The sequence below is a fragment of the Chanos chanos genome, chromosome 4 (assembly GCF_902362185.1).
Source record: "Chanos chanos chromosome 4, fChaCha1.1, whole genome shotgun sequence".
Taxonomy (NCBI): Eukaryota; Metazoa; Chordata; class Actinopteri; order Gonorynchiformes; family Chanidae; genus Chanos; species Chanos chanos.
In genome coordinates this window covers 33,186,805-33,211,969 of record NC_044498.1, presented here as the reverse complement: position 1 = coordinate 33,211,969, position 25,165 = coordinate 33,186,805, and the positions used below count along the sequence as shown (strand labels likewise).

The 25,165-nt window shown below is 36.9% G+C and overlaps 2 protein-coding genes across 2 annotated transcripts in view; both read left to right on the top strand.

The window, feature by feature from the left end:
* Window positions 1-9,955, top strand: part of col21a1 (collagen, type XXI, alpha 1) — a 30,540-nt gene extending 20,585 nt beyond the window's left edge. The window contains exons 18-30 of the mRNA XM_030771622.1: window positions 1,894-1,938; window positions 2,225-2,278; window positions 2,772-2,825; window positions 3,448-3,501; window positions 3,954-4,025; window positions 5,926-5,961; window positions 6,375-6,419; window positions 6,515-6,547; window positions 6,629-6,775; window positions 6,961-7,015; window positions 7,227-7,418; window positions 9,102-9,179; window positions 9,768-9,955. Coding sequence (XP_030627482.1) covers window positions 1,894-1,938; window positions 2,225-2,278; window positions 2,772-2,825; window positions 3,448-3,501; window positions 3,954-4,025; window positions 5,926-5,961; window positions 6,375-6,419; window positions 6,515-6,547; window positions 6,629-6,775; window positions 6,961-7,015; window positions 7,227-7,418; window positions 9,102-9,179; window positions 9,768-9,955 — 1,053 coding nt within the window. The remainder of the gene's footprint in view (window positions 1-1,893; window positions 1,939-2,224; window positions 2,279-2,771; window positions 2,826-3,447; window positions 3,502-3,953; window positions 4,026-5,925; window positions 5,962-6,374; window positions 6,420-6,514; window positions 6,548-6,628; window positions 6,776-6,960; window positions 7,016-7,226; window positions 7,419-9,101; window positions 9,180-9,767) is intronic.
* Window positions 9,956-13,547: 3,592 nt separating this feature from the next.
* bmp5 (bone morphogenetic protein 5) lies at window positions 13,548-22,993 on the top strand. Its single transcript, XM_030771271.1, has 7 exons — window positions 13,548-14,037; window positions 17,587-17,779; window positions 20,459-20,607; window positions 20,830-21,027; window positions 22,196-22,272; window positions 22,609-22,719; window positions 22,844-22,993. Exons 1-7 carry the CDS (start codon window positions 13,548-13,550, stop codon window positions 22,991-22,993), a joined length of 1,368 nt encoding a protein of 455 aa, XP_030627131.1.
* Window positions 22,994-25,165: the final 2,172 nt, after the last annotated feature.

The following is a 25,165-nucleotide window of genomic DNA, read 5'->3' as shown; positions in this document are numbered from 1 at the left end:
ATTTCTTTGATGCATAACACCACCTGTATTTAAAGTAGATCTTGGCTCACACACAGAAGTTTAAATTAGATTTGAGAGAGACCATACTCACTGTGAAGCAGTTGGAAACAACTCTGGTTCAAAATGCTTGAGGTGCATCATTCTAAGCATGAAGAATCCAGCTTGCACACTAATGACTTGATAACATCAAACTAAGTTGAATTATAAAATGTGAACTTTAGAACCGAGGGAGGCCCTGTCTCATCCTGCCAGCAGTCTGCTGGCAGACCTGATTGTGAGTCACAGCCTATAACTGCTAACAGCTCTATTTGAATGGAATAGATATTTCTGCAGAGATGTCCTCCAAAACATGTCAAATAACATGTCACAATGCATTAAAAGTGATATTAACCTCATACTGATATTTATAGGGTGAACAGAGTCATTGGGTTTATGATTTCATTCACAAAGATCCATATTAGGTAAAGATTGTAGAGATATAGATTTTTTGTCTCTCAATTTAATCACATGGTACATTAAATTAAGTTGAAATTGTTAACATAACTTATTCCATAATCAAGCCCTGATTGGTGAAAGAGGTGGTCTTAAACTGGTGATGAATGATAACTTACAGTTGTCACAGTTGCCTATTCCAGTTTTGTTTTTTGTTGTCTAACACTATGAAACGTAAAAATAAGAGAGTATGAGATGAGATGTTCATTTTTGTCTATACTGATGTCATCAGAAAATGAAGAAACCTATTGTTATTGGAAATTAATCCAAAAGCAAAAGATATGAACAAGCTGAAGTTTGTGCTTGGTGTAAACCCATTCAACCATTATACACTTTTACAAAAATAGGCTGTAGTGTCTGAATTTTCATAGGGAATTTGAATCTGTTGGAGGACTTTGAAGGAAAGGAAATGTTTTCAGCAGATAATATGCGTGCACATGCATCATATTTCAAGAAGGAAGCATGCATTGCTATGGGACCACTTCAACATGATAAAATGACTGGACTTGGCAATTGCACAATAATCTGCAGTTAACCTTTAGTTTTCATGGAACACCAATAACATACTGCACTAAATAATCAAATGATATGTGCTATCATCCAATGGTCCATATACATAGGGTTTTATGGAATGACCTGTATTGTACTCCTACAACTTTATTACTTACTAATTTTGATTCAGTCTGAAAGACTGATTTCTGGTTATAGAAAAGGATGTATTTGTGTATTTAGCACAAACAGCATACTTTCGTCATCTTTGTGATACAGAATGTCACATTGTGGTAATGGAAAAGAACTGCAAGTAAAACAAATAAATATTCAAATAAGCTCCATGTCAGATGAGTTTCAGTTATAAGATTTTGTAATTTTCAAAGAACATCGGAGGTCGTAAATCATTGCCTGCTCCCACACAGCTGAGGACGCTTGACCTATTGCTGTCTCCAGTTGAACTGGCTTCTATGCTAGGGTGGTATCTATGCTTAAGAACATCTTGTAAAATGTATTACTTTTTTGGCTGGTAAAACTGCAGGAACTCAACAGAGGCACATTTCATATGTGATTAATCCAGACATGTAGAGGAAAACAAAAACCTCTAGAGCCATGCATGTTAGCTTCATTAGAGTCAGAGGAAAGCCTCTAGTCTCCTAAAACTTGGTCTGCTCACATGTAAATCTTGCATATGGGAGAAACTTGCAGACCTACCCACAGTTTTTACAGTGACTATGAATACATAAATGTGGTCTAGTTACTTAATGATTTATGAATACACAATTATTACAAAATTCTTATAACCCACAAGTACCTTCAACAGAATAGAAGAGTAATGTAAACTGATAAATGTGTTACACATATTATATTGGTAATGTTCTGCTGTCTGCTAGCCTCTGTCATTGCTTTCAGGGCATTCCAGGTATGCCTGGTAATGAAGGCCAGAGTGGAATGAAGGTACGCTTTTTACTTTTTATATGGATAATGGGATAGTCATACACATTGTGCATCAATTTTTTCAACATGTGAGGTACAGAAAAGGAAAAGACAAAAAGCTTTATCTGTTTAGCATTGCATTAAATGTAAAGAAAGCCAAAAACAATGCTATAATGAATATAATGCAGCAAATGTACAGTTATTCATCAGAACGAAGCAATTAAACTAGCAACTTGCAACTTCATAAACTTGGCAGAAAAATCTTAATTATTGAATGTGATGTACCAAAAAATCATTTTCATTATAGGGTGACTCTGGGTTGCCAGGACCAAAAGGAGCAAAAGGTTCACCTGGAATTGCTGTAAGTTATGCATATCACCTTTAAGAGGGATTTTTAGTCTGTCAGCTTTTTGACAGCAAGGAAAGTCATAGCATTGTTGTTGTTGTGATTTTGTTTTCATGTTGTGCTATGCTATGTTAAGTGTGAAGGCGTTATCATCTCCTGATAACACATGGTGGTTTCTAAGCATACACAGACAGAGTCAGACATACTCAGCTGGGAATAACTGTCAGTGCAATTTGGCAGAGGCCTTAGATAGATAGATAGATAGATAGATAGATAGATAGATAGATAGATAGATAGATAGATAGATAGATAGATAGATAGATAGATAGATAGATAGATAGATAGAAAGATATATAAGGCAAAGTCAGAGTATAAAGGAACTCATATTTATACAAATGTTCAGTATAGGATCACAGCAATCAGGGAGGAGTCAAAATGAGGTTTAACATGAACAGTGAAACCCAAAAAAGCTGATTAATGCAAGTTAATTGCATCCTCTGTTTTCAAGGGTGAAATGGGTCTACCCGGAATACCAGGTTCATCTGGAACACCTGGCTCTAAGGTAAACTCCATATCTTCAAATTGCCCATAGTAGTTTTGTCTTCTCATATTCAGTTTGTAAGCGCTGATCAACAGTAGTTTTATGAAGGGCTCCTTTTTTCTGTAGTCAGCATTCAATGCCATTATGGATTTGGAACCTCTTTAAGTGTTTGAGAAATGCCAAGAAAAGAAAAATGTTGAATCGGACATTAAAAGGAGTGGAAATGCCAATGCAGTGGAATCTGGGTTGCAATTAAAAGCAGTCCAGTCTGGTCCCGACTGTCTGTCTCCAAGTCACTTTTCATTTGCTTTGCAACCGTATGTACTGGTTAATATTGCTGAGGTAAAACAATGGCCTATGGTCATCCCATGGTTTGGATTTTATCTCTTGAGTCACTTCAAACCACATTAATTGGAGCACATCCATTTGGGGGGTGGGGATGGGGGTATACAGCACATAGAGATGAAACTCTCAGTCCTATTCAGTAATTTTCCACTGTAAGATTGCTAGCAGGATCTAATGGATTTCATGTGAAGTAATTTATCAATTTTAGTGATATTAAATCTTTTCGCAAAGCAATTAGCAGCACTACAGGAAGCGTAAAAAAAAGATTTTCCTCTTTCCATTTTCCTCTGATCAACAGGGTAGTAAAGGTGAAAGTGGAGAACCTGGTCTACAAGGAATTCCAGGGCCAGAGGTGAAATAACTTTTCTTATATTGCAAACTTAGCAAATCAGACCATCAGCATCAGATTATTCATGTTACTCACTCAGGGAGAGAATATCTCTGTAAATCATGATATTGTCTTCAGTCCAAGGTCCAGTAGCATTTTAAAGGCATGAAGTTATTGAGTTGTACTCCAGTGGTAGAGTAACTCATTCCTGGATGCCTTCACTGCTGAGCAGGTGTTCTGTATTGCAACATCTGTGGTCATTAACAAATGAGGCCAGTGGCCTCATACCAACATTTAACATGCAACAAAGGTTAATTCAAATTTATATGACCACGAATTTAATTAATATGAACTTTTTTACAGTCTAATTGTCTTGGGTGTTACAGCACTCAGACAAGTTTTTTAATGCAATTTGTTATAGCTGGCCACCCCAATGTATATCATAGAGTAAGAGCTTTGTGGTGCTTATTTTTCAGGGTAAACCTGGTGAACCTGGGACAGCCGGCCAGCCAGGACACCACGGCATGCCAGGTTTAAAAGGACAGAAGGTATTCCTAGTCTATTACAGATTTTTTGTAAGGATAGCATTATACCATAAAGTGGGGCTATGCATGTTGTAGAATACAGATTTTTGATTATTAGACATTAAAAAAAAACTTTGAGGGGTTAAAGTAATTCCATCCAAATAACATTTGTTTTCCATTTTTAATGAGAGGGGAAAAACACTGACATTGGAGTTTCAGAAAAAAAAAAATCATTGGGAGAGAAAGTCTGATTTATGTGGAGCTGTTTTTCCAAGTGTACCTCTATTAATGACAATAAAGATGTAATACTTCATACCGTGGCAAACAAAGTATTTATCAGATGACATGAACTGTCAAGCAGAGGCCTGTGATATATTGGCAATAATTAATCAAATGCATCGATAAAATTAATAATTTCTTTTATTGCGTCGTGGGCCAAAAAGCTCACTGGATGCAAGTCTGAGATCTTTATTAATACAACCTGATATTACAGAACAGTTATACAAGTGAGGTTAATTAGTGAGTAAATGGTTTTCCCCTTTCAGGTTGGATGAAAAAAATGCTGATACAATAATACTGTGCTTTGAGTTCCCAGTATAGACTTTATGACACTTTTTTGGTTCACAGGCACTGTAAAAGGAATCCACCTGCTATGGATTCTGCTGATTCAAATGATTCAGGCTTAATGCATCAATGTTTTTTTAGAACAGCTCAAAACAAAATCTAAACCAAAAAGTCAAAGGACCATTCAAAGCAGTTCCACTGAAAAAAAGAAGCGCATTAGGCACTGAATATACCTCGGAACTAGGCAGGAAGCCAAGAGGCTTCTGTTAATAATAGAGGTAGTAACATGGCAGAGGTAGTATTGTGATTCAGGAACGCTTTGCTCTCTCATGGTCTGGAAGACATGTCAATAAAGGACAAAATGAATATGGCATACTGCAGAGATACCCTAAAGGAAAACTTGCCATACTCTGCAAAGGACTTGTTTGGGAGTTATATCTGCTGACTAATTAAAGCAACAATGTTAATGAACAGTATATGGCAAAGTGCAATATTTTCCCCCCAAATCCAGTCAAGTACAGATATTATCATTTCAGACCACTTCAGAAATATGAAAAAAATGCAAGCACAATAAACAAGAGTATCTGTTATCTGTTACTTGACACTATCAGAATGAATGGTGCTTCAAGTTTTCAAGAGTTCAAGACATACATGATCAAGGGAACACAAATCATTCACAGTATGATATTCTACTAACGCAAACACAAAATTGCTCTTGCTAAAACAGCACTGCAGCTTTAAGGCTCTTTTGGAACGGACATTACACGGATTGATGATCTGACATAAGTGAAAATCTCTGTGGAACACCATTCTTGATGAATCATTTTTCAACCAACATGCTTGAAATAGTTATGCATTTCTGTGGTTTCCTATGGAAATTGGATGTAATTACAGTCATGTAATAGTCTACTTTATGATCTGAATAATACATAAATTTTAATTTTATGTTTGACCTTAAAACCAAACCAAACCTTTAAACTGACAATAGAAAAAAGAGAGGTCTTATTTTATTCTCAGGAACAAGAGTAGATGGTCCATGGATAGTTTAGAATGAGGGGAGCAGATGTAGATCATAATGGCTGGTATAATGGACAATTTTCAAACTCTGTGCCACTTCAGTGAATATTCTTTGATATCCTGATAACATATGTGCTACTGCTGTCATTTATTTATTTGCGGATTTATGTATGTATGTATGTATGTATGTGAGCATACATTTATTTATGTATTTATCTGTTTATTTATTTACTTACTTATTTACTCACCCATTTACTTATTCTGTTAATTGGTTATTTCTGAGAGTTCCTTTCTGGTTTCTAAGTTGCCACTGACTGCTTCATTTATATTTTGTGTAAACTAGGGACAAAGAGGAGAAAGAGGTGAAACAGGAAGAGAGGTATTTGAACTATTTTATGATTGCTATTAATCTTATTGGTAATCTTCATCTGTTGAGTTACAAAATAGACCTTAGAATATTCATACATTTTATGTAAAGGTATTTATAAAGGTATTAGTACTTAATGAAACGAAGTTCTTAATGAAACACATTTTCCTTATGGTTTAGATGACAAATGGTGGCAGTTTGTATAGTTATGACAGAGGGCACAGGGCCTCTAGGGTCAGAGACTTATGTTTATTGAGTAGTACAGAAATAAATACTTTAAAACACTTTTTTAATGAGAAGGAATGCTTTAAAAAAATGACTAGACGCAGTTATAACCTGAACAGCTAGACAAAGATTGCCTTCTTGTTAGAGTTGCTGTAGCCTGTATATGAAATTCACCTCAGTTTCATTGCAATCTTTAATAGGGATTGAAAGGTGAAAAGGGGGATCCAGGAAAGCCTGGGAATGATGTAAGCCATATTTTACACAAATTCACACTAAAGCTGTATATTTCCACTATTCACCAGCTTTACACTAATAGTAATGGACACTACTCTATTTGCAGGGCCTCACTGGTACAGCTGGACCGAAAGGAGAGGTGAGCTTAGGAATGATGTAAATGGATAAGTACACATTAGACCCTGTGTCGGTAATGAAAATGTCTTTGTGTATGTGGCAGAAAGGGAACACAGGAGAGCCTGGACAGAGGGGGCAGATTGGGCACCAAGGGCAACCTGGATTACCCGGACAGACAGGTCTCTCTGGTCCTCGAGGACAGTCAGGGGATGTTGGGCCACCTGGACCACCTGGCCCAGAGGGGAGACCAGTATGTGTCCAGTCCCTTTAATCATTTGAATGAATGGCCAAATGCTATGGTCTTGTTTTGCTACATAGGCCATAAAACAAGCTATGAATGAGTAATATATTTTAAGTACATACATGCCAAGCATGCAGCATTATGAAGGTGAAATGTATGATTTGGTTTGAAGTTTGTTTTTCTTTTTTCTACAGGGAAGAGAACTCTCAGAGCAACACATTCAACAGATATGCAGAGAAGTTCTTCGAAGTGAGTACATGCAAGAGCTTAAAGCTTGTTAAAACAGTCCTGGTGTGTAAACTTTACTACTACTACTACTACTACTACTGCTAATAATAATAATAATAACAATGGTGAAGCAGCAAATAAACTACATCACTTGAAAACTTGTAAAATTGCGATACTAAGGGTGAATTGATGATGGCTTATCTAAGTTTATTACTGTACCTTTTTGTTCCAGCTGAGATTCCTTCCCTTCTTCTAAGTAGCCAGCGCAGCAGTTGTGACCACTGTCATACCAGGGAAGGGCCCCCAGGTGTACCAGGGCCAGTGGGTCCGCAGGGCCCCAGGGGTTTTCCAGGTGTACCTGGCTCCAACGGAATACAAGGACACCGTGGTCTACCTGGACGGCCCGGTATTCCTGGCATGAAAGGTGATGCCGCACAGTCTCTAATCAATTAATATATTAATTACTACTCATTATTATGAAACATTGTGGATAATCACCAGACAGTGAGGTGAGGTTTTATTTCAGAATGTTCACAGACCAGTAGAAATAATGGTTACATGGTTAGTACAGGAGACATGTGTTGGGTAGGCTGAGATCTCTGTGATGTGTTGCTATGAGCATGTGCTGACCAAATTACTATCAATGAGTGCCAAGTATGGAAAAGTGATGCTGTCATAGGGTTGTGCATGCATGCAGCCCATGAACTTCAACCCTTTCATCAAAGACTGTAAACATATTTTACAGACAACAAACAAATGTATGACTACCATCTGCATTAGTCGACTTTATGATTAGTCTACACCAACATTTTCATGCATTACTTTCAGTTTTGTTGTGTCAAAATGTTCAGAGCTGAACCCAACATTCTGTAAAAATCAGATTTAAATAAATAAATGAATAAATAATAAGGCTATCACAGCCTTGGCAGATTTCATTAATCTTAAAGATACAGGTGTCAGTGTGACCAGTGGGGGCTAGAGGCTAGCACATGGCTAGCAGGGAAAGTCACTCAGAGTCTACGGTTGAATCTTTCAACTTTCACATTAATCTTGGACTGGTATGTATGTATATAATAAAATGTTTATGCTAATCAATGTACATATGCACCCAGTCAGCAATTATAGTATCAGTTAGGCAAATGTTAAAACTATTCTCCAGCATAGTTTTTATAATACATGAGATAATGAGCGGCACGGTGGCGCAGTGGGTAGTACTGTTGCCTCACGGCAAGAATGCCCTGGGTTTGATGCCCAGCCAGGTGGCCAGAGTCATTTCTGTGTGGAATTTGACTGTGTGTCTGCCCTGCGATGGACTGGCGACCTGTCCAGGGTGTTTCCCCGCCTTTCGCCCTATGAGCGCTGGGATAGGCTCCAGCACTCCCCACAACCCTGATTAGGATAAGCGGCTTAGATAATGAGTGAGAGTGATGGGAGATAATGAGCAGCCAAATGCTAGCAGTTCCATGCAGCAGAATGCTATATCCTTCATTTACTTTTTTGTCTTTTTTGTTTGTGTTGTTGTTGTGGTTGTTGTTCTCCTCTATCTTGCTTTTTTGAAAACGTTAGTAACCGTTTCATAAAAGTAACCAAATTTAGGGCGTTTTGTTTCATGCAACCTGCATCCGAGTTGAAATCCATTAAATCTATAGTTTAATGCTTGTGTTCTCTGGGTTAAAAAAAAGAAGAACTTCATTGCACGTAGTATGATTTAATGGAGCCAAAAATATTGCTAAGTACAGTTTTATGTCTGAGTGTGAACTCTATCTGCAGTCAGACCACATGTATAGGACCAATGAAGGAGGCACATGAACAGTTTTTGTATATTGGACTGTAGATGGTGTTGCAGTGTGCAAACCCCTATATATCTCTACAGTACTCTACTGCAGGTGATTGGCTACGGTTCTTCCAGGGCAGAGATCAGTACAAGAAACTAACATGAAAAATATGCTGCTTCTTACTCATTAAAATAGGAACTAATCTTCATTTTATACATTATGGTGACTCTGATGATTCACCTGAAAGGTATGAATTGCCATAAAAGAATATACAAACATCATCTCGTTCAAATGTGAAATTTACCCTTGTACTTAATTGTTGTGGTGTGTAGGAGACCCAGGGGAGAAGGGTGAGACAGGAAATCATGGAAGATCAGGAATTGGAGTTCCGGGTTCTCCAGGACTTCCAGGTAAGGAAGACCTCCCCCCCCCTTTCATTTATTTGCTCTCTCCATTTATTTTGTAGACTTGTAGTGTAAGGTTTGCTTAGAGTTTGCACAAGTTGTCCGACAGACTGAAAACATGATTTTGGTGGTTTGTAAGTCTGAATAACTTTTAGATAAAGAACAATGAGGAATATCAACAAGAGTAACATGGAGTGGATGAGGCAATCTGAATTTTGCTACCGGTTCAATATCTCTAGCTCGACAGATAGCTTTGGAGACATTTGATAAGATATAACATCATTGACTGTGCAGGATACATTTTCAGTGACCAACTGAAATGTTACTTATGATTTTGAGATGTGTCATGAGATGAAATCAGTTTTGTTATAAAGGTAGCACCATGGCAGTTGACATCTATAACCTCAATAACCTCTGCAACCTCAGCAATCTCAAAAGATGTCAGAAGATTGTCAGTGGCATATTCTTTTTTAAGATGTCTTATTTCATCAGCGTGTATGCTTTATCAAAATTCAACTTACAACATTGCTGCAGTCCTCAAAGATTTTGTTTGTTGTGGTGAACAATTATTGATCTTCTAACTTAATCTTCAAGGTCCAATGGGCCCACCAGGGATCAGCAAACCAGGCCATCCGGGTAAGCCAGGTCCCCCAGGCCTTAATGGGGAAGAGGGGAAGAGAGGACATCCTGGTGTGCCCGGCCAACCTGGCGTTTGCCATCCCTCTATGTGTTATAGTATGATGATGAGACGAGATCATTACAGCAAAGGACCAAACTATTGAGTAGCCTTGCAAAAAATGAATAAATAAATAAAAATAGAAAATATACCAGGATGGATGTGAAGCTCAGTGGAAAAAAGGTAATGGTAAATCTTTCCAGTCTCAGGAAGATCTCATTCAACAGTGTTTCCCGCTCATGGAGACATCGAGTACCTCTGATTGTGTAAATAATCAAATAAATTCACATATGTGTTGAACATGACATTCACAAAATAACATCACAGATTTTCTATCAATTGATTCGTAAATTTACTACTTGCTTGGCTGTGTCATGAGGTGAAGTGCACCAAGATTTACTCTACTTCATGGAGGTCATTAAACATTTTGGCCATGTCACAAGAAAACACATCCAATGTGTAGAGGACTGCACTGCTCCCAACAAAAATTCCACCCTGTCCTCGATTTGAACATGTGCCATTATGCTTTTCCTGGCTCTCTAGTTCCCTCCAGTGTTTACCTCTCTTCATCTATCCCATCGCTTGTTAAAGCTTTTAGTTGATTATGGTAAAACAAAACAAACAAACCAGACAAAAAAACCTTAGATAAAATGTCTTGCAGATATTATTGAACTTGCTAATGTGTACCTTTTAGTGCCTGTTTTGTTTTCATTTTTTTTGTTTTCTTTTCTTTTCTTTTTTTTATTCTGTTCTTTTCTTTTTTCTTTTTTTTCTTTTTTGTCCTTGAACCTTAAATATAAGTCCTAAAAATTTGCATGCTTCACATCATACAACTTTCTTTTTCTGCAATAATTTATGTTTCAGTGTCGTGACATTTAGACTGGATGATGCTGTTTATCTTAGATATGTTCCAGATAGTATCTTATGAATATGAGATAACTTTTGGGTTAGTTTATAAGCTTGATGTCTGATAAACAGCATCACTTCTAGAGAAAACTGTCAATGAACTTCTTGAGGGTTCTTTTTGATTTCATTTCTGCCACCTTGAAATCAATAGAAGAAGCCTCAAAGCAATTTCCAACATTTTAATGTGTGACTAATAGTTTGGAGTGTTTTCGCTCTCTTTATTTGTGTCTGAGATGAACAATGGATATCTAAAATTGTAACATTTTGTTGCCAAGAGGAAAATGTTAATCCCTCAGTATATGCAACTGGTGTGCCAATAGCAGTCACTCTGCTGCGTAGATAAGCACACCTTTCCTTATTAACATAATTCATAATTATTTTTGTTGTTATTTATAAAAGTTTCAAACAATAACTCCTGTGACCGCTCTCCGTTTTGCATTGTTTAATTTTATTAGCGCTAAATGTGTCTGGATGATTTTTGTATTGCCTTTTTATATTAATTATTAAAAAAAACTTTTTGTAAGTTAATGCTTAAGTGTTAATTTTTATGCTCTCTCTCTCACTCCCTCTCAACGGTGTTTAGGATAGATGACGATTAGGGACAATACAAATTGTGGGCCGCTTTTACAGTTAATAAATCTGTCATATTAAGGATGTAGTTTAAAAATGGGAGGCCGGGTGCGACCTGATTAATATGTATCGGGATATAAGGATGCCAGACTAGGCGTTTCGGCGATCACCAGCCTCTAGGGTAGCATGGTAAAGTAGGCTTGTATGATTTCGAGTCCCAGTAAGTGCAACCGATAGGGCTACTTATGTATTTAAGATTTTTTTTAAACTAAGTCTTCATATAAGCTATTCGTTATGACCAGTTTATGCATATTAACCAATTCTAGACCAATTATTGCATTTTTTTCCTTTCCACTGGCTAATTTAGGGATTCATAAAAAATTCGAAAGACTTTCCTGTGATTCATGAAGTGGTTAAATTGATCATTTCACTCTGCGCTATATCTGCCTTGCAATCAGCAAACAAGGTCGTGTAGATATATTTTAAAACAAACTTGCCAGTATAGATGAGAGTGCTATTCGCAAAAAAAAAAAAAAAAGAACCCGTTAGTGTATTACGAGGAATGCGGGTCCCTACTAGGCTTTTTAATCAAACATCACGCAAGCATGCGTGAACAAGGCAACTCTAGACAACTCTAGATGTCGCTGCGGATCCATCTCTAACATCATTTGACCTTAGCCGTAAGAGGCGTGCTTCAGGCGAACCTCCGCTAAGGACATGTTGTAGAAGTGTAGCACTGGACACCTGACTGCAATGATTTTGTGAGCCAAATGAGCAATTTAAAAGTTTTTAGGGGAGGAAGAAGCTCACTCCGTATTGCTTGGGATTATGAGACGTCATACCAACTACTGTCCGGTAGCAACACAAATAGCCTTACTTCAGAATTATGAATAAATTCAACCCTATGGTCTTTTTATCGAGAGTAATTTCATAGTCTTTTATTCTGATACAGTGCTCAAATTAAACCCTTTCAAAATGCTGGGTTCACAAGGCAGCAGCATTAATTATAACTGAGTGATTAGTTAGGATCGATCTTGAGGTCGTACCAGCTAGTGCAAATCCTGGGGATTATTAAATTCATTAAAAAGGCTTTGCGTGGGCTGTGCGCCGCAAAATCCGTACATTTAGTTTATTCTGAGGGTTTTTGTAGTCGTGAAGAAAAACGTATTGAACAACCATGGACACTCCCCCGGGAGTTATAGGTATTAACGACATTATGTGGTGCAGGGAACTGAAGAGAGCTCTGCGTTTGGTACCTCTTGACATATTTATTCTTAATTGTGCTCCAAAAATTCTCACTATGATACAATCATAAGCCAAAAAGAACACAAACACACACACACACACACATACACACACACACACACACACACACACACACACACATATATATATATATATATATATATATATATATATATATATATATATATATATATATATATATATATATGTATATGCATGCTTAACGATTGTGCAGGACCAACCCTTGTCACAAAACTGTCAGATGTTTTCTTATGGGGTTTCCCTTTCACTAATAAGCTACCGATTGGTTTCAAATATCAGGTTCCCTTGTTGCGTTTATCTGCCAGTCAAAGATGTTTAATGGGCCTGCCCGCTAGAGGTTCAAGCAAAAAGTCTCCTGCATGTGGGACGGACTAGTGGTTTCAACACATTCCCGGGGATGTAGCCCGCTTGTGCAGGAACCTCAACTTGTTCACACACAGATCCCTTCTACTGCACACACACGGCCTTTTATTTCCATAGCTTTCATCGGATGTATTCGACTCCTAATACTTTTTGTGCATGAAGAGAGGAACGTATATAGAACTTTTAGAAAACTTTTTGCTCGCATTTCCAAGTCGACTTCATTTAAGGAATTACTTTTTGAGACTGGTGTTGAATAAACGACAGCCAATGGACTGTAAATGAAGCTTCAGTAGTAGTGGCGCCGAGAATCCACAGTGGGTGATCTAAGGCATTATTAACACGTTTAAAAGTCTACACATGTTGGAAAACCGCACTAAAGGTAACCCCAATTACTAAGGAATATAAGGAGTTTGCCTTTAAGTTGACCTGAATTCAGCTTGGTGAAAATAAGTTATTGCACGAATCGCTAGAGGAAAACAAAAAGAACAGCAAAAACATATACGTGGTTCTTGCGCTGCCATGGAGATTAACAGCTTATATCTTTCATGAAAATTATATTATTAACTTCAAAAATGCGAATGTTAACGCCTTGTTATCAGGCCACATTCGGACTTCTGTGGAGCTGGTTGAGTTTTCTTCAGGGAGTTTATTGTGGTTTAGGGGACAACCATGTTCATTCTAGTTTTATTTACAGACGGTTGCGTAACCACGAAAGACGAGAGATTCAAAGAGAAATTCTCTCAATTCTTGGTTTACCACATCGTCCAAGGCCCTTCTCCCCAGGAAAACAAGCATCATCGGCACCATTGTTTATGCTTGACCTGTACAATGCCATGACGACCGAGGACGACGACGGAGTACTCGATCATACAGGGAAGGGGTACAGTGGAAAAAGTAATGGAAACACGCGTAAAGGCTACTATGGACCGTCACATGGATATTCTCGCGTGCCACAACCATACCGTGCTGCGCCTCTGACAAGCCAGAGTCCACCTTTGGCCACTTCTCACGACACCAACTTTCTCAATGACGCTGATATGGTTATGAGTTTTGTTAATCTAGGTACGTATATCACTCAATAACATGCGTTTTCGACGTGCGTAAAACGTTGCGCAGGAGACAGCTTAGTCTACCATTGTTATAGAGTACTGCGGAGAAATCTAAATGAGACGCACGTTAATAGTATTTCTCGAGTTTAGTCACCATGTCATAAATGAAAATATTGTTCTCTAGTATTCTTATGGTTTGTATCAACCTACTGTTGGAAACCGTTAAAGACGTGCAGTACTGCTTAACAGACTTCAGTTTACTTCAACGAAAAATATACACTTAGTGCAGATATAAACTATATCTGCACTATATGCACTTAAATATGTCATTAGTCGCACTCTTGCTGTTGCGACCAAACTCTTCTATTCCCAAGTAAAAGTTAGTCAATGAAAACATTTGATGTACCGAGAAAGTATTTTTAAGTGGTCAAATCATGAAGGTGACAACAAGAATATTGTGTTAACATACATGCAAAGCATATAATTACACATAATACATGCAAGGCTTAAAATCACAGGTATAATTATGCATCTCACTGTCTTAAAACATAGACTGTGATTTTTACAAATTTTAAAATGAACAAAAATCACAATGAACTTGGATGCCAGTTCAAAAAACGTAAACTACACAGTAATGTTTGGGGAAAGAAAACCGACATATCTTAATTTTGTAGACATACATTCTCTTTACATCTCTATAAATTTGAAAAGTGCATTAAATATGTATAATGATAAACAGCTAATATTAACAATGCAGGGGCTGAAAGGAAAAAGAATATTCATCAGTTATTTGTAACCATTCAATTCTTCTTCTTCTTCTTCTTGCTATTATTATTATTATCAAATTTGTATTACTAAAATACAGATTGGTAATCACTAAAATGCAGAAACCACCAACCCCTCTCTGATCATAGAAAGTTGGGTGATTCATTCAGAGCAGGGATACCTAGATAGTTAATTTGACAGTGATTCAAAAAAAGAGTTTGCTTATGCTGAATAGTATTTGGTCCTTTCAACATATGGTCTTTGTTTGCATCTGAAATAATGCAACAAAGTTAGTTTGAAGTATCCAGTTCATGTTTTCTCCTGTAGTCCATCTTTTGTATCTAAATCTGTGTGTTCACTTACTAGCACAAAAGTGTAGCTGAAGGTGTGGGAAAGCTTAACTCTGTCAAAGAGTTAAATGTCCTTTCATTTTTAGTAACTTCTTCTTTCATGCCAGCACAATAACCGAAATATCAAACCAACAGCTGATTTCATGTTTTTGATGGACCTCCAATACCACATTGCATGTGGAGCTGCAAATACTCATGTCCATTTTAGTTGTCCTTGAAAACTCCTTAAAATATAGCATAAAGTGGTGTGGTCTCAAAAATACTGTGGCAATGCTGACAATTACAGGTTGACATAAAAACATAAATCAGTCGAAAGAATAATATTATTACATCAGATCATATTATTTAGAAGGCAAGGTTCCTTTTTTTATTTTTTTATTTTTTTTTAGCAAAGCTCCTATATCTGTGAGCGGTGAGAAAGAGAGTAGAGAGAGAGAGAGAAAGAGAGAGAGAATCTGCTATGCGAGTAAGGCTTTGTTTATATGTTGATTGAGAAGTGTCTCTTGTGCTTCTTTCTGTGGTCTGTCTAAAATGTTGTGCCTGCTTTAAAGAATGGCATGATAAGCATGATTAACACTGTACTGCTTCAGTAGCCCTGACCTTTCACCCAGCACTTCATACAAAGTTATCGGGTAACTGTCTGACCTGGGGATAATTTTGCTTAATTACTTCCTGTTGTTAAAGAAAGGAAAGAGCTTGAGTGAGACCCAGTTTTGGTCCCTTGTATGGGTCTGAACGTTTTGAGAGATTTTTAAATAGAGCTCATGCCTGAAAGCTTGTCATTTCTGTTTTAATCCACAACTCCTGAGATCTGAACTGAATGAATTATGTTTAATTTTTTACAGATGAAATATCATACGTCCAAACAATAATATATTTGAGCTGAGTTTTTGCACTGGCTGGAAGACAGTTTTTTTGTTGTTGCTTTGTTTGATAAAATCTAAAAAAGAAAGAAAGAAAGAAAGAAAGAAAGAAAGAAAGAAAGAAAGAAAGAAAAGAAGACAATTTTTCTTCCCCTACAAAATGCTCTTGAGAGAAAATGGTCAATATGAAGACAAAACTGAAAAAACCCCTGAAATATTAAGGTGGCTAACAAGGTAAAAGCCTTCACCTTGACCAAATTCCATCTGTTTCTACTTATGAACGAAGAACATGTGCACTGTCTAGTTTAAAAACACGACACTCTCAAACCAAGGACAAACAATGGGCCCACAAAGCATACACACTGTTCTATAATCTTTACTGAAATTTGAAGACTATATGTCCTTTATGAGAATAAAAGAATAAATGAAAGTATTAAGCAGCCAAAAAAGTACATATTTCTAATTAAATGCAGCTGTTAAAATGTAAAAATGTAACATATGAATGTAACAAGATATTCTAATGGAACAAATTTGTCTCATAGTTTGTCACATAATTTGCCACATATTTTTGTTCTCTGTGTCTTCTGAGTAGATAATGTCTTACATAACGTTTGGCATTTTATTTTATTTTTTTTTAACCGCTTCCCTGACTCTGTATCCTTCATCTCTGAGTTTCATAAGAACTCATGGCTGGAGATTAAGTACAGCCAGCTGCTTTCATTCTGGCCTGACCTGTAACCTCTTTGCGTTAAGCAAACAAAGACTTTCACTACAGATAAACTATCAGAGATATGGGTGGTGTCATTCCACCAGGACCCGAAAGCAAATATACCTCAACCCCATTGTTTTAATGCTGCTATTAGACAAGTGTTGTGTGTTGGCTTGTCATTTTTAGTCTGAATGGAGCATTATCTGACTGTGGATGCATTTTGGGTGTCGGGGAGATGCTCCTAACTTTGCACTCTCCCCCTTTATTGTATCTTGTCTGGATTTAGTGGTCTACAAAAGCAGCTAGCATCCACTCTGTTATTCTAGTTTCTAGCAGAGTAGATCAAGTCAAATAAAATAATAAAAAACACACTCTTTTAATTTATAAAGCCTATAGACGGAGTTATGCAAGTTGTTTTGGCATTCATTTCTTTGTAAATGCAAATTTTTTAGACAAATATGCTAGCAATAAGGGGCACAGAGCTGATTTTAGTAAATCAGGTCAAAGAATGTCTTCAGTCTGTGTTTTTGAAAGTGACGGCCCATTTATCATAGTGTGAGAATGCTCAGTAGTTCACAGTGGAGGTCCTGTGTCTGAATGACTACCTGTGCTCAAGTTGACTGATTTAATGGATTGGATATAGCTTTTGTTGGCAGTGAAAATATTTAGATTGGGTATGGAATATTAACTGTTTTGAAGAATGACTTTTTAAAGACAGCAAATGTTGACATTTGTCCTCTGTATGACTCAGTTTTACGCCGTTCGACCAGGGACAGAATAATAAATCAGGTGGGGATAGTTTGAGAAATTACTTTACTGTGGAGACCTCATGCTCCCTCCACATTTCTAATTGTACTCGTTTCTTTTTCATGCAGTTGAGAGGGATAGAGATTTCTCACACCAGAGGAGACACTACAAAGAGTTTCGTTTTGACCTGACTCAGATTCCGGATGGAGAGGCCGTGACTGCGGCAGAGTTCCGAATTTATAAAGATCACAGCCACACGCGATATGAAAACATGACCTTAAAAGTCACCATTTACCAAGTCATCAAGGAATACCAAAACAAGTAAGTTCTGAGAATTATTTTGAGGGAGTAAATTTCTGTTTTACTCATTTTTAAAACATCTCGTCATTTACTTTTTGCATCTAATAAAAAATATTCATTAGATTCATAAAATTCAAAGAATATTGGTCTACAAAAAGAAATATGGTCTACATTTTTTACTTTTTGCTGCTTAGTAGAAACACCCTTATTCCTTTACCTGATATTAAAGAAATATGCACAAATAACTAGCTAGTTTGGAAAAGATTTTACTGTACAGGAAGCTTATTTTGAGTTTTGACATTTTATAATTATAATTATAAAATGTCTATAAAGTTATAATTACATCTGAATTATAATTATAACTCAGACCACAGTAATGATGAAATGGTATTTATATTTTTGAATACATAAAATCATTTACAATAATGTCATTGTCTGTTATTATTTGTGTTTTATTGTTCTTTTAATGTAAGAGGAAAGAAACAGAAAAAAACAGAGGTCAATTATACTCAACAGGGAAAGCAAGGATATCAGATATCTTTGGGCTCTTGTTTACAAGGACTGCATTGCTTTATATCTGAGGTGTTTCATGCTACATGATGGAACCTTACACCTTTGAAAGGTTGAACACAGCTTAGATAGTCATTAAATTTCTGGTTTCATTTGAACATTTGCTCTTTGATGAGGCTTCTTTTCCTAGACTAGAGTTATTCATCTACTCATTCATCTACCCTCCAGTGACATTCTAGTCTTAGTTCCCTGCAGGAGCACCTTAAAATGGTCTTTTAAAACCATTCCATGTCTGTAAAACACTTTAGACAGGCAATCAGGCAGAAAATAAAAGGACATCCTGTTTACACAAGACTATGTCTGGAATCTGTCCGGAATCTTCTCTCATGGTGATTAAACTGCGTGTTTTGGAAAGCTTTAAGAGCATGATTTGTCACCATTGAAGGACTGACAATAGTCTTTACATACATGTGTGGGCCGGTATGTTTAGCTTTGCAGACGAGGCTAAACAAAAAGCAACTAATGCAGCAGAAATCCCAGAACAGAAGAGGGATGCACCAAGACATGCTGTTGGCAAAAATGACAAAATTCTGTTTCTCTTTATTTCTCTCTCTCGCTCTCTCTCTCTCTATCTATCTATCTAGCTACCTATCCATCTCTCTGTCTATCCGTCCATAGACTGAGGGTTAGATAGATAGATAGACAGACACGTTTTGTATGTATGCGTGTGTCTGTGTGTGTGTGTTTGTAGGTAATGCATTTGCAGATGTACATGTATACTGTGTTTAATGAAATAATTGAATAGTTTTGTCATGAACACTTGAGTAAAATACCCCTGCCTAAATGACTGAAAGAGCTCTCAACAGCAGTGCCTGTCCAAGTTTTACAGCGGCTTCCATTACTCCATTACCTCCCCTCTCATTACAACCCTGTTCTGCCTCACTCTCACCAGGCCCTGTCTGATAATGCCCACGGATAAAGCTTTTTCCATTTGCAAGTTACCCACTTACGAAGTTTAGGAAGTCCATCAGTTATCACTCTTTGTGTATCTGTGAGACTTGTCAAACTGCTTATATCCCAGATGCAGCCATCTGGCCTTAATAGGGGCCTCCTGAATTGGGGATGGGGAGGGGGGGGTATTGTAGGGGAGCAGGAGGTGTAGCAGGGTGTTTAAGATTTTTTTGCTCACCTGTGTTTCTTAACAATGCACTGGTGCTGAATCCCCAAGATAGCGCTATAGACATTGGGGCATCTTATGATCACAGTCTACCCCCTTCTCTTTGTACATTGTAGTTCTAAGATCTATACATACACACACACACATATAAATATATAGATACACGACCAGAAATCACGGGCTAGCCATCATTACACCTTGGCTATACATTCTTATGTGAGGCTTTCAGGGACGCTCCTTTCACAAATTTACTTGCCCTTTCTTGTATTTTCATAAACATTTAGTGACATGAATCAGGATCAAGCTCTTACACCCTCCAGTACAATTTTCCCAGAATCATAATGTTGAATCCCTCAGCAACTCATAGTTATTCTGTCATTATTTTTAAACGCCCCCCCTTAAAATAACTCATCATGTTCCTCTCTTTTTAATATCAAACAGAGGAATAAAATAACAAGAGTTTATTTCCCCTTACTGCACTACAGCTACTTGAAAGGTCTCTCTTGACCATACTTTGTGCGTTTTATGGAAACACAGTTTCTAACACAACCTAAGACCAATGTAGTATGTCAGGACTTGTTTAATTCTCAAATTATTTCCACGGCTGAACGACACAGAGGTGCTTTCATGCTGTGTGAAGTGTCTCGTGTTTCAGTTCCATTTCAGTAGCAGGGATTTCTTTTTTGAAAACTACGCTCTGGTTAGAAACAATTTCATGAGATAAATGAATACACAGAATACAAAAAAAAGCATTTTCTGCAGAGAAGAAAGATACTGTGCCTATAGCTGTTATTGATAAGACCCCAGAGGCACTGCGTTATATTTTATTTACATTAGCATTTATTCATTTAGCAGTTTATTCAAAGTCACTTCCAAGACAGGCAGAATGTAAACCAGATATTTCATGTTGTCTTTGACAGTTTGTAGTGAAAGTCAGTGAGAGAAGCATGTTAACTGCTTGCAAAATGTATATAAAAACAATTGTTTGTTTGTTTATTTATTTGCTTTCTCAGGGATGCAGAGACGTTTTTGCTGGATTCTAAGAGGGTCAGGGCATCAGATGGAGGATGGTTGGTTTTTGACATCACAGCCACCAGTAACCACTGGGTTCTGAACCCACAGCAGAACATGGGACTCCAGCTCTGTGTAGAGACTATGGATGGTAAGACACTGATAACAATACGCTAACGTGCTGGATAGAAAATCTTTCTTAACAGGTTTTTGTCGGACATGGTTAACATCTGCCTCACATAAAGTTACCTTATCCATAGTTATTCCTCTGCCACACATAAAGTTACCTTACATAACGTTACTTTATCCAAATTATTCTTATCCATAGTTTAGGGTGACATATTCATCTCTGTTATTTTTGTTCTTATTTTAGGTCGAAGCATTAACATGAAATCAGCTGGGATTGTTGGAAGAAGTGGTCCACAATCCAAGCAGCCCTTTCTCGTTGCTTTCTTCAAAGCCAGTGAGGTATTGCTTCGCTCTGTAAGAGCCACAAGTGGGAAGAGAAAAAATTTGAGCAGGAATAAGACCAGAGGTCAACAGAAATCCTCTCATCCACCCAAAAATGCAGGTACAAATCTTTTCATTTCATAGCCTAGAGAACAAAGAAAGGACAAAGTGTGTAGTGTACTGACTGCAATAGCACTGCCTTACAGCTATGAATGCCAACGTAAATTCAGATCCTACAATAAAATAAATATTCTAAATGAGAAAATAATTCAATTTAAATTATGTTATTCAAAATTTGAACAACAAACAAGAACTATGTCCTACTGCATGGCTTTCAGTCAGTGAAATAATAAATACAGTAGCATTTACAATAGTATTTTAGAATATGCTTTAGTAGCTTTTGTTTTCATAGAATTATGGTAAACAGTGTGTGGCAAGGTCAGTGTTCAGTTAGATGACACCACATGTTTCAAGTTGCCACACACATAGCCAACACTACATTGAGCTGCACATTTGCAAATTCGAAAAATTAGTTGGTGTTGCTGTTCGTTGTCAACACGTATTAAATATTCATGTTCAAAGGTTGTGGTGCACAATTTCCATTAAACAAAATAATTATGTTCCGGTGGTGTACAATAACCATGTTCTGTGCACTTCTGACCTGAATGCTGGAAACTGGAAGACATTCAATTTGAAGACCTTTCCCTATCCCATTAACCTCTATTGCTGTTGTTTTTCTAAACATTTCTTTTACACAGATACCACGACCTTATCATTCACTAAGTCAACATTTTTGCTTGTTTATTTTGAAGCTGATTGACATGTTCTGGGTTTTAGTAACTGTGTTCAGTTGGTTGAGACTCATGAAGTGGGCCTTAGTATAGGTCTCAAATGGCTTGACTGACAACAGACAGAACCTCAAAACGACTTAAGTGTCAAATATCTCACAAGCCACCACTCTATAAAATGTGTTGTCATGGGTTTAGGTTCAAGCAACACTTTGGTGCTTGTGGTTCAGTTAAATAAAATAAATAAATAAACAGCCAGAACTGCCACCACTCAAAAGAAAATTTTAATACCAATTGCAATATGCAGAGTAATAACTCTTAATGAATTATGCACTAATCACACATATTGTCTTTTAGATATACACCAGAGTAATCCTGGTAAAATTAACTTTTATGTTCAGTGAAGACTGTCGGTAAACCTTCCACATACTTGTTGAAAGCAGTTGTAATAAGATTTGCAAAATGTTTGACTACTTGACTGCTTTTCTTGACTTTACTAAGATCAAAATACCAGTGAACAAAGGCAAGCCTGCAAAAAGCATGAACTGTATGTCAGTTTCCGGGACTTGGGTTGGCAGGTAAGCAATGTACAGACTCCTTTGGTTTTGTTTTGTTTTGTCCTTTGTACATTCAAACAGCCAAAGGAAAATAATACCAAAAATTTGTATAATATAAATCATGTTTTTCTCAGATGGGAAGGCTATGAACACAATGAACAAAATTTTGTTAAAATACAGGATTGCTTGATGTCATGTTGATTCTCTCATAATCTGTAACATTACAAGCTACAACTACATAACAAGCAAGGAGCACAAAATATGTGGAAAAAATGTAGATGCCAGAGACATGAAAGATTAAAAAAAAAAAAAAAAAGACAACTGAAATTATGATACTTCTTATCTCTTTCTTTTTAGGACTGGATTATTGCACCTGAAGGTTATGCTGCATTTTACTGTGATGGAGAATGTTCATTTCCACTCAATGCCCACATGAATGCAACAAACCATGCCATTGTACAGACTTTGGTCAGTCCCAAACTATTTCCCACTCAATTCAGAATTCATAGCTATACGTTAAAGTAGTATGGAAACCAATCTATTATCATTTCCATAATAAGAAATGTTAACGTTAATCTTTATGTGCTTACAGGTTCATCTGATGTTCCCTGAAAATGTGCCAAAGCCATGCTGTGCCCCCACTAAGCTAAATGCCATATCAGTGCTTTACTTTGACGACAGCTCCAATGTCATTTTGAAAAAATACAGAAATATGGTGGTAAGGTCATGCGGATGCCACTGATGTGGTAGACTGTGTTCATGTGTGTCAGGATGGTATCGCTGGAAATAAACTATCAACATAGACTGTTTTGTTATTTGATGTACAGTATTATGTATATATTAGTTCATTAATATTCTTATTATTTATTTGGCCTTATTTTGTGATAGCATACATTGTCAGTACGAAGCTATGGAGCTATTGTTCAACATGGTAGAGCTAGCAGACCATTTATGGATACGTGATTGGTTGAGATGAGAATTATACAGAGAAAACAGATAGCATACTCTGTATTGCCATTCTTTCGATGAGTACAGTTTTGTTGATCCTGTCAGCGGAGCCACAATGAGACCTTGGATCCTGTTTTGGTGACAAATTTTTTCTTTTCTTTCTTTTTTTTTTTTTTCATTTGCTAATTTGTCAAAGACCACTCAAACACAGCTTTGCTGCTACTTTCAAATCCTTTTTAAATCTCCTAAAATAAGATCTGTCCTGACAGAATTGTCAAACATTGTTTTGTGTGTGTGCGTGTGTGTGTGTGTGTGTGTGTGTGTGTTTAGAGTTAGATTTATTATCGCCTCACATTGATTTAACACTGAAGACTGATTGGTCGCTCCAAGGAAAGAGAAAATTCAGTTTCTCAAACTCAGAATCTGATTTCACTCCAGCTGCTATTCTCTGCTGTTGCCTTCTCCTCTGAACTATAATCAGATGTACCCTACAGCCAATGCCTCAATACACTCCGTTTCAAGAATGGAGATATGGGGTTTGTGATAGAAAAGTAATCTAGCAGTCATTTTGAAAATATACATATTTTTTCAGGGTCAACTATTGCAGAATTTTCCCATGTAAGACTAGAGCCATGTATGTAAGAGCACTGAATAGTTTTGACTTATAAGCATTTTATTTAGAATTTAACTTTTTCTTTTTTGGATGAGTTCCCGTGAAAGTTTTTTAGGTTATGAAAAGTTTTTCACTTTTCAAAAATGTTCCAAAATGTGTTCAAGTATCACAAACATGCACAAAAACAAAAATGCAGTTTTGAAGATATGTGATTATTGTTTCTAGTTGCTCCTGAATTTGTTACACTTGTATACTGGTAATCTGAGTAATATATTTTCGGAAATTACTGTATTTACTTTTTTTTTTCTTTAGAAATATGAAATGTTTTCTGCAATAAACTCTTTTTCTAAAATTGTCCTTGACTGTGTTTGACTCAGCACTGCATTCACATTGTCCTTAATTCTTGATCTCGTCATGACCCTTATATCCTGTTTAATTCTATGTTTAAAGGTTCATTTTGTGCGTAAAACTGACCGAGTGTTACAGACTGTTTTTAGCAGGCAATTCTTATTTACCATAAATTCTACAAACTTTAGGATAACCTGTATTCATGTTTGCCTTGAACTGTACAAACTTTACATCAGCAAGTAGGCCTAGAGGCTATGTTTTAAAGAGTCCATGGGTTGATTCCCAAATATTTAGTGATCACAAGCTGCACTGTAAAACTTTGCTGCAAAGCACTGCCATGTAAACCCCCTAAATGAAGATCAAACATAAACATTTAATTTATACACTTTGATAACTTCTACCAGTTGTTCAAATCCTAATTGCTGTAAACAATGGAAACTCCAGCCACAACAATCTGTTAGCAGACCCATGCTTACAGACGCTGATATTCCAGATGCTGATAAACATTTTTTTGTTTCAAATGCCTATTTTGATTAGCTACTGCTAAAACGCAAGGTTTGTGGTTTACATTCTAAGTAACAGTTGAAGTAGAGAAAGAGGAAAAACCTGAATGTAGAGCTTATTTTACATGTACAGCAACGGAAACATTGTTCATTAAACACAGCCCAATGTGTTCTTCCTTTATTTACTTATCAGCCAAACTGCCAGCAGTGGTGCAAGCTTTGGTGATAACCCAAACTGCAGCCAAAGCCACTCAAATGAACTTTGCAAAGCTGGAAACCAAAGGGTTTACGACACAGATTGATATTTATTTACTCAAGTGTGTTGACCTTTTCCGAACACGGGATATGCACTCAAATACACTTTTTTTTTAACCCCCCCCCCCCCCTTTCAAAAGAGTGCTTTTTTCCTTTTTTTTCTTATGTGCGTAGGAAAACTGAAGAAAACTCTATTTCACATAATTAAAACCAGTGGCCCGCCTGCCCAGATGTTCTGTGGGCTAGA

Coding starts and splice junctions, on each gene's coding strand:
- bmp5 (XM_030771271.1), top strand. CDS start 13,548: ATGCGAATGTTAACGCCTTGTTATCAGGCCACATTCGGACTTCTGTGG. Junction 17,780..20,458: donor ATCAAGGAATACCAAAACAA/GTAAGTTCTGAG, acceptor TTGCTTTCTCAG/GGATGCAGAGACGTTTTTGC. Junction 22,273..22,608: donor TCCGGGACTTGGGTTGGCAG/GTAAGCAATGTA, acceptor CTTTCTTTTTAG/GACTGGATTATTGCACCTGA.